The sequence below is a fragment of the Bos taurus genome, chromosome Y, assembly GCF_002263795.3.
Source record: "Bos taurus isolate L1 Dominette 01449 registration number 42190680 breed Hereford chromosome Y, ARS-UCD2.0, whole genome shotgun sequence".
Taxonomy (NCBI): Eukaryota; Metazoa; Chordata; class Mammalia; order Artiodactyla; family Bovidae; genus Bos; species Bos taurus.
Window position 1 is genome coordinate 21,093,321 of NC_082638.1, and position 9,146 is coordinate 21,102,466.

Below are 9,146 nucleotides of genomic sequence, written 5' to 3' on the forward strand. Positions count from 1 at the left end.
GAGCCAGGAGTCTAGGCCCCTAGTTCTGCTGTCATTTTCTGCCTCCCCCTTGTTCTGGGCTATCCCCTGCCAAGTGCTGCAGTCCTACCTGCCTGGATAGGGCCCTCAACCTCCCTTCCCCCACCGACTCCATCCTACTGTTGCTTTGCCTCTAGAATCACCACCCTAGGGAGTAACTGGTTAGAGTTAGGGTGACCTAGACATCTGGCAAGTCTTCAATCAGGAGGAAGAAGGAGGGGGCCTCTTTTGTTTAGGTCTAGATGTCATTGAATCTGTCTAGCCAAGCACAGAAAGAGGCAAAGAGGTCTCATAGAGAGGGTAGACTATTCCAGTGTAAGCAGGGGTCTGACTCCAGAGTGGAGGGAGGACAGACATACTGGAACTCCAGGTGGGATCTCGGCTGCTGGAGGCTGGGTCCCCAAGGCTTCTCGTCAGTCTGGGGCCTCTGAGGATCATCCAGGCTGTGGTCTTCCTCCAGAAGCCAGGGAGGGTCATTTTCCAACATTTCTAGTGACTCTTTGGGTGCAGATTCATTCCAAAGGGCCCCAGGAAAGCCCTGGGGAGCAGATGCTTTGCAGTCACAGAAGGAATTCTGCCACTAGAGAGGGAATGAGCTCTTCCCATGACGAAATGAGCTCAGTGGCTGCACCAGCCTGTGCAACACAAAAACAGGTAGATATGTCCCCCAGGTTGACTACGCCTGGGTCCTGGGAGTTGTCCTGGCCAAACCTGACACTGGGCAGGAAGAACACGTCTTCATGCAGATGAGCCCCTAGTGCTTCGGTGTTCAGTGAGTCCCCTGCACAAACAGACTCTGTGGAGCTGGGGGTGGATAGAGGCCTGTCCCCTGCCTCACTAGAAAAAACTTTTTACTGATACTCCTTGATTTTAGATCATTTGAAGACAGTGGTCCCTCCTGCATCCTTAGATCTCCTGGATGCTGAGTTCCCATGGAAACATCCCAAGCTTAGACTTCTGCTTTTTCCTGTTTCCCTGAGTCCCTGTGAAGTCAGCTAGCTCTTCCTAATGTTCACTGGGGCACATTCGTCCATCTTCCCCCAAGTAGGCCTTCCAGTTCCTCCTTCGTGGAGCATGGCAGAGCCCTGCCTTGGCTTTCTCACACTCACCAGGCTGGAAAGGAAACCAGGGGTGAATTTCGACTTCTCTCTGAAAGTTATTTGAAGTACTGGTGGAAAGTGCCAGCATCCTCATGGTTGTTACTTAATCAGGGACTGGATGATTCTCTTCGTTGCTAATCTTGAGCTTCTGCAGCTGTTTGGCCAAGGTGATTGCCGGAAGTCAAAGTGCCCTTAAGGCACATTCCAGCTTAACCCTATTTTAGGGGTTTTAACTCTATTTAAGGGACACCCACATCTCTGGCTGCTGATGGGGATGGTGGGAATTTGGTGAATGCCATATCCAGGAAGTTAACAAACTGTAGAGTAGCTTTCAGGGAAGGCCTCCTTCTTGCCTTCCATATAGAATTGTTGGGGCATCACAATGCCAGGCGTGGAGAGGTTCCATCTGTCTGTGTTCTGAGACCTCAACAGAACCAGTGTGTCAGCCGGCCCAGAAGGGGCTTCAACCCAGACCCTTTGATGCAGGATTTGCACCTCCCCAGGGAGAAAGTCCGTGTGGCTACCTGTTCTTAATGCAGAGCAAAGGAAAAACTGAATTGTATTTGTGGGCTTAAAGTTGAGCTCCCATCAGAATCTCTGTAAGTGAGAGCCTTAAGGGAGGGAGAGGGGTTGGGGTTGGGCGGGAGGGCGGTTTCAAAGGCGCTTTGGATTTCTTGTTCACTGGCACTGAGGGAAGGTCAGGTTACCCAGCTACATTGGGAAGGAGCCTTTGAAGGTCATGTTGAGGGTACAGGTCGCTGGACAGAGCCCAGGCTGGGATGTGCAGAGGACCCCTGAGCCTCCGGTTTACAGCCATTTGCTGACACAGATTTATGTCCTTGGCCCACGTTTATTTCCCTTCAGGAGAGCCCACGACCCTAAGCCATAAGTGGCTTTCAGGCAAAACAATGCCTGTCCAAGGTTTGGCCAGCCAAAACAGTTCCATCCTCTCCTAAAACACATTCGTAAATGTAATAGCCTAGCTTCACAAAGGAAATGCCCTTTTGCCTCCAGGGAGGAAGGAAGTCTGGATCTTGGGTTTGTCTTGGGTTTAAGGGATCCACTGGTCCCTTTTTAGCCACTCCCTCTTCTGACAATTTCACAAGCCTAGGCTAAGATAAGTCTTTGAATTCCTCCAAACAAAGCACACTTTCTTGGGTACTTTCATGGTTTTGTTACAAATGTCTGGTCCCTCTGTTCTCCTGGCCAGCTCCTAGGTGTATTTTGATCTGACCAGTTCCAGGGAATTCTTCACTCTCAAAATCTGGAGGACCCATCATCCCTCCATTACACCTCTGTTCCTCTGTGAACGGGAACATGTTTCACTGTCTGACAGTGTAGAAGTGACAGTGTGATACTCAGGAATCTTACTTTGTTTCTTTGTTTTCTGGGGTGACATCACCATCCACACAAAGCTGTCTGAATGTGAACATTTGGTTGATTTTGATGTGGCCCAAACTCCCCCAACGAATGTACCTTCAGGTTAGTTTTCTTCTTTTATATTTTTAAATATTTTGGTAACCTATTGTGAACAGACAGGATCCCATCAGTTGTATGTAGTGAGAAAGTAAAAAAACAAAAACCACTCAGCCTTAGCTGGATGGAAATCTAGTAGTAAGATAGCACTTTATCTGGAAATGGAAATTTCAGCCAGAATCGGAAAACTGTGTCCTGGAAGGAGAAGAGGGTCTGAGGACTGAGCACACTGCTCCACGCTGGAGCATTGGGCTCTGACAGATGTACCTGCTGGGGTCTTCATGGGACAGTCCATGCAGGCCACGATCCTGTGGAGAATTTTCTTTGCCTTCCCATTCACGTTGGCAATTGTATACTTTGCTTTTCCTTCTACATGCAGTTTTACCTTTATCCCAGACAGTTTGGTTGCTTCTCTGATTTTCTCCACTTGTACAGATCATTACAACATTTCCTAACTAGATAAAATTTGACAGGGTAGGGGCAGTGAGGGATGGGTTAGGGTGGGGTGAGATTTAGGGGATGGGGCCACACAGAACAGCATCTGGTGTCATAGATCCCTGATGGGGATAGAACTCATGCCCCTGCTGTGAAAGAATACAGTCCTCCACACTGAAATTCAGGGAAGTTCCTGGAATTGATTTAATGAAAGACATCTAATTAAGAGGAATTTTTGGGTGACATTTTACATTTTAGTTTGAGACCAGTGATTATAGTTCATATTATTTTACAGTTTTGTGATTTGACTAGCCTAAAGGATTTTGGGGGTTTCTTTTTGTATTAAAAGCTAAAGACTTTTTTAATCCCATGGGATACAAAAAAAAAAAAAAATCTGTAGAATATTTGAAAGAGTGGAGGTTTTGTTCTGAATGCGAGTGCTTTGGTCCACTGAACCAAATGGTAATAACATTTGTAGAAGAGACACCCAGTGAAAGTGACTTTTTTATGTAGTGACCTAACAGCACTCATTGTGTGAGTTATTGGTTGGAGTTTAGAGACAGGCTGTGTTGGGCTAAACTCCTGATTCCTGTTTTCAGCCCTTGAGTAATAATCAGAAGCTTTCTCTGAAGAGAGTGGGGTCAGCTGTCAGACTCCTAGGTATCTACCGGCCAGTAGGGCTGGGATTAAATGCAGCAGCCAGGAGATACGGGATGGAGCAAGAGGTCACCTTGTCCCTGTGTTGCTGCCTGGAGAGATGCTTGTCCATGTGCTGGTGGGACAAAAGCTGTGACTTTGTGGCCAGAGGATGTCTCTGACCCTGCCTTGGTTCCCTGAGGGTGGAGGGACAGCAGGGTCTCCCCGGTTCCTTGACCAGAGAAGGAAACGCCACCCCCCACTCCCATGCCCTTGCTCTCTGACGTCCTCCCAGGACTCATTCCAGAGGAGGTTCTTCAGGATGAACGTCCAGGCCCCACCCCGACTCCTGGAGCTGGGCGCACAGTGCCTGCTGCGCAATGAGGCCTTGGCCATCATGGCTCTGGAGGAGCTGCCCATCGAGCTCTTTCCACCACTGTTTATGGAGGCCTTTGCTGGAAGGCACACAGAGGCCCTGAAGGCGATGGTGCAGGCCTGGCCCTTCCCCTGCCTCCCACTGGGGGCCCTGATGCAAGACCACCAGCCTCATCTGGACACCTTCCAGGCAGCACTCGATGGTCTGGATGTCCTGCTTGCTCAGGAGGTCCGCCCCAGGTAAGGTCAACCTGGCAGACTGGTGAGGCCTGGGGGTGTAAGCAAGGTGCAGACAGGGCAGGTGGATGAGGACTCATATGGAAACAAGCAATTGGATGTATAGGACTGGTTGAGGGGGAGAGGGCAGAAAAAGCATGTGGGCCACCCCCCATTATCCCTTAAAGTGGGAACCAAGGGGGACCTAGAAGCCAGAGGAGCTGTGGTACGTGGAGTGCAGAGAACTCATGGGGTCCTGGTGCCCATTGGCCTCTGCATGGCTCAGCCTTTCCCCTGCGGCCTCACAGGCGGTGGAAGCTGCAGGTGCTGGACTTGCGCCGGAAAACCCACCAGGACTTCTGGACCCTGTGGTCCGGGATGAAGGTCAGTGTTTGCTCACTGCTGGAGCCTGAGCCAGCCCAACCAATGCAGAAGAGGTGCAGGGTGGAGGCGCAGGCGGGGCTGAAGCCAGAGCAGGCCCCTGTGGAGGTGCTGGTCGACCTGTGCATCAAGGAGGACACTCTGGATGAGACCCTCAGCTACCTGCTGAAGAAGGCCAAGAAGAGGGGGAAGCTGCTGCACATCCGCTGCCAGAAGCTGAGGATCTTCACCATGCCCATGAAGAGCATCAGGAAGATCCTGAAGGTGGTGCAGCTGGACTCCATTCAGGACCTGGAGGTCAACTGCATCTGGAAGCTGGCCACGCTGAGCAGGTTCCTGCCGCACCTGGGCCGGATGGGCAACCTGCGCCGGCTGCTGCTGTCTCGCATCCACATATTGCCACATACCACCCCGGACCAGGAGAACTGCGTCAACCAGCTCAGTGCACAGTTCCTGAACCTGCCCCACCTGCAGGAGCTCTACCTGGACTCCATCTCCTTCCTCGAGGGCCGCCTGCACCAGGTGCTCAGGTGAGGTGTGGCGCCAGCTCTGCAGCAAAACCTGGCCTCTTTCATTTCTTTACCATCGGGGTGTCTATTTGTGCCTGCTGGGGACATGGCCAGTGTGCACAGGCCACTTGGAAGTCCTCACGGTATGGCCGCTCTGTCCCCGGGCTTCTTGTCAGGTCACCTCCCTGGTTAGGGTCAGAGGCGTGGCCTAGGTTAGATGCTGCCAAATGGGACTTGTGCTGGGAGTCCGCATAGTGGGGGTCAGGTGTGATGCCCTTGGGAATTCTTTCCGAGAGAGTGATGTCTTAGCTGAGACGATGACAGAGAATGACAAAGAATTGTAGGTGATGATGGATGAATTGTAGGTGATGATGGATGGTTTGTGACCCCCGGATATCTGGGGGATATGCACCCAGGGATCGTCTGTAACTGCTGGGACCCACCAGCCCATGTCTACTGCATCCAGCCTGCTGTTGAATTCAACTAGCCGTGTCCTGTACAAACATCTTAATTCCTGTGAACAAAATACTAGTAAGCTGAAATAGGCAAATAATCTTTGTTTACAGTTTGTTTCCCACATTAAAAATAGTTCATCATTTTGTGCAGGGGGAGGTCATAACCATATGAGCATGACCTTCCCCCTGGAAGAACCCCTGCCTTCCTGTCAAGGAGGTGAGAGGCCAGCTCCAAGCCAGTGAGATCCCCTGTGTTCCTGTGAAAGGGGCCTCTCCTCCCCATATCCCTCTGCCCCTGACACTGACTGCTCTGTCTTTCCCCAGGTGCCTGAACACCCCTCTGGAGACCCTGTCGATCACCAATTGCCTGATTTCGGAGTCAGACCTGACATACCTGTCGCAGTGCCCGAGCGTCAGCCTGCTGAAGGACCTTGGCCTCAGCGGGGTCAACCTGACCAGCCTCAACTTGGAGTCCCTGCAGGTCCTGATTGAGAGGACCTCAGCCACCCTGCAGGAACTGGACCTGGATGAGTGCGGCATCATGGACTCTCAGTTCAGTGCCCTCTTACCCTCCCTGAGCGGCTGCTCCCAGCTCACCACCTTCAGCTTCTGTGGCAACCCTATCTCTATGGCTGTGCTGGAGAGCCTGCTGCACCACACCATGGGGCTGAGTAAGCTGAGCCACGTGCTGTACCCTGCACCCCTGGAGAGCTATGAGGATGTGCATGGCACCCTGCACCTGGGCCTTCTGGCTCAGCTGCATGCCCGGCTCAAGCAGCTTCTGTGCAAGTCTGGGCGGTCCAGCATGTTCTGGGTCAGCGCCAGCCCCTGTCCACACTGCGGTGACCAGATCCTCTATGACACCGAGCCCATCCTGTGCCCCTGCTACTTGCCCGACTAGCCCAGCTCATGAGTGGCAGGCTGAGAATGAACACAACAGTTTCAGACAATTTTTCAGTGTAAGCAGGAGAAAGTGATTTAGAGTGGGCAGTAGGGGAGGGCTTGGTGGGATTTTTGGAGAGATATGTTCCTACACAGTTAGAAATGTGAATCTGATTTTTGGAGGGGGAATTTTGGGCTTGGTAGGGTGATGGGGTCATTACCCCTCTGTTGGATTGTTACAAAGAAATAAAGGGAACTTCAATGTCAATCATTTGGTGTCCTCTGTGACCTGTGACCATGATTCTCCCCTTTAAATTCATGACTCTCCTGTTAGTGGTTCTATAAAACGGCCTGAGCATGAGTGGGGCCTAGATGCTCTCTGATAGGCCAGGATCAGCTAAAGGAGTTCAGGGCACCATCTTTCCACTCCCTGTGGTTCTCATTTCCAGGGCATCCACCTCCTCACTTATTTCTGAGGCTGTTCAATCTGTCATCATATACAAGGTGCATCCTCAGGGCCTGGACTGAACTAAGTGTCCAGGAGTGAGCACCGCTGGTGGGAATCTTCTTCCAAGGAACCCCTACTACTAACCCCACCCAGCCACTGGGGTTTTCCTCAGTGGATCCAGCAGATGCAAAACCTCCATCTCGGGCCATGGGCAGTGCCAAGATGGGTTCACTGTACAACGTCAGGCCCGGAGTCCTGGGGCATATTCACCAGCAGACCATCTGGAGCCCTTGGGACACACCAGCCCGTGCCCACCTTCCCACTGCTCAGCTGGATCTGATTCTTTGGGAATCAATGGACTGTAGCCTCCCAGCGTTCTCTGCCCATGGAATTCTACAGGTGGGAATACTGCAGTGGGTAGTCATTCTCTTTTCCAGGAGATCGTCCTAACCCAGGCAGATTTTTTACCATCTGAGCTGCCAGGGAAGCCTCCAGTTTCTAAGAGAAAACCCAACATCCTTGAATCCATTGTCTAAGTGTGCTTTTATGCCACTAATATTACCACAGGTTTTATTTTGTTTTTATATTAATAAAAACTTTCACACACAATTATTTGTTCAAAGGCTGATGGAAATCCATTCCCAATTGTCAAAAAAAGTCACTTCTGAGTTGAGTATTTCAGTGTTGATTCATCTGTACCTTTTTTTTTAAAAATCTTAATCCTTACGTTTTTACCTTAAGCCACATGGTAAAGATAAAATTTCCTCCAAATCCTGGTTATCTGCCAATTTGACAGCATTAAGGCTTTTAACAAATTCTCTTTACCCATCAGACCTCTTTGCTTAGACCTAGTCCTCTGAGATTCAGAGATATTTAGTAACTAAAACAAAATAATGATAATCAGATCAGCCCTTCAGAGTGGAGGGCTCCAACTACACCACTTTTTCTGGCCAGTGGAGCTGAAACCAGCATGGACCAGCCAAAGTTTAATCTAGGAATGTCCTAGAAATTAGTATCATTTTGATTTGAGCTTTCCTGGTAGCTCAGATGGTAAAGAACCCACCAGCAATGCAGTAGACTCAGGCTTAGTCCCTGAATCGGGAAGATCCTCTGGAGAAGGGAGTGGTTACCCACTCCAGTATTCTTTACTGGATAATTCCATAGAGGAGCCTATGGAATTGTTGGGCTACAGTACATGGAGTCACAAAGAATCAGACAGGACTGACTAACACTTTCACTTTACCTTTAATAATGTGGGTAAGCAGGTGGTGCAAGTTGTCATTGAGTTTTGCAATGTGTCATGGTCCATTAAGGTTCAGTCCCTCTCTGTACCACCCTTGCATTTAACCTGTGAAACCATCCTTTTACGATTTCTTACTAAGCGAATTAGAACTGAGAGCAGAAGTAGCAAGAAGCCAGACGCTCTGGACTGATGAGGTGAGGATCAAGGAGGAGAGTGAAATAGCCGGCTTAAACCAAGTATTAAAAAAAACTAAGTTTGTGGCATCTGGTCCCTTACTCCATGGCAAATAAAAGGGGAAAAGGTGGAAGTACTGACAGATTTCCTCTTCCTGGCCTGTGCAATCACTGCAATGGTGATTGAAACCATGAAATCAAAAGACAGTTGCTTCTTGTCAGGAAAGCTGTGAAAAACTTAGTGTGTGGAAAAGCAGAGACATTACTCTGCTGACAAAGGTCTCTATAGTCAAGGCTATGGTCTTCCTAGTGGTCATGTACGATTGTGAGAGATGGACCACAAAGAAGGCAGAGTGCCACAGATTTTTGCCTTCGAGTTGTGGTGCTGGTGAAGACTCCTGAGTGTCCCTTGGACAAGAAGGAGATCAAACCAGTCAATCTTAAGGGAAATCAACCCTGAATACTTGTTAGAAGGAATGATGCTGAAGCTGAAGGTCCACTATATTGATCATCTGATGGCAACAGCTGACTCACTGGGAAAGTCTCTGATTCTGGGCAAGATTGAGGGCAGAAGGAGAAGAGGGTGATAGAGAATGAGATGGATGGATGGCATCACCAATGCAATAGACATGAACTTGGGCAAACTTCAGGAGATGGTAATGGACAGCAAGACCTGGCATGTTGCAGTTCATGGGGTTTCAGATACAACTGGGCAAATGAACAACAACAATCTCTTGATATAAAGATGTCCCAGGGAGAGTAGAAGAGGAAAAGGTTTGTGAGAACAATGGAAATGCCT

General features: G+C 49.8%; 1 protein-coding gene across 2 annotated transcripts; it reads left to right on the forward strand.

The window, feature by feature from the left end:
* The first annotated feature begins 1,505 nt into the window (after window positions 1-1,505).
* On the forward strand, window positions 1,506-6,751 carry LOC132344502 (melanoma antigen preferentially expressed in tumors-like). 2 transcript variants are annotated; one of them, XM_059884128.1, is made up of 5 exons: window positions 1,507-1,717; window positions 2,534-2,600; window positions 3,961-4,280; window positions 4,565-5,167; window positions 5,926-6,751. In XM_059884128.1, exons 2-5 carry the CDS (start codon window positions 2,565-2,567, stop codon window positions 6,500-6,502), a joined length of 1,536 nt encoding a protein of 511 aa, XP_059740111.1. In that variant the 5' UTR covers window positions 1,507-1,717; window positions 2,534-2,564; the 3' UTR covers window positions 6,503-6,751. The 2 variants fall into 2 exon arrangements, with proteins under 2 accessions (XP_059740112.1, XP_059740111.1); XM_059884129.1 differs by lacking the exon at window positions 2,534-2,600 and having other exon boundaries at window positions 1,506-1,717.
* Window positions 6,752-9,146: the final 2,395 nt, after the last annotated feature.

Bases quoted from the DNA above. Each gene is read 5' to 3' on its own strand.
- LOC132344502 (XM_059884128.1), top strand. From the start codon at position 2,565: ATGTGGCCCAAACTCCCCCAACGAATGTACCTTCAG. The intron at 2,601-3,960 runs GTTAGTTTTCTT...ACGTCCTCCCAG, and splicing joins CCCAACGAATGTACCTTCAG to GACTCATTCCAGAGGAGGTT. The intron at 5,168-5,925 runs GTGAGGTGTGGC...GTCTTTCCCCAG, and splicing joins CGCCTGCACCAGGTGCTCAG to GTGCCTGAACACCCCTCTGG.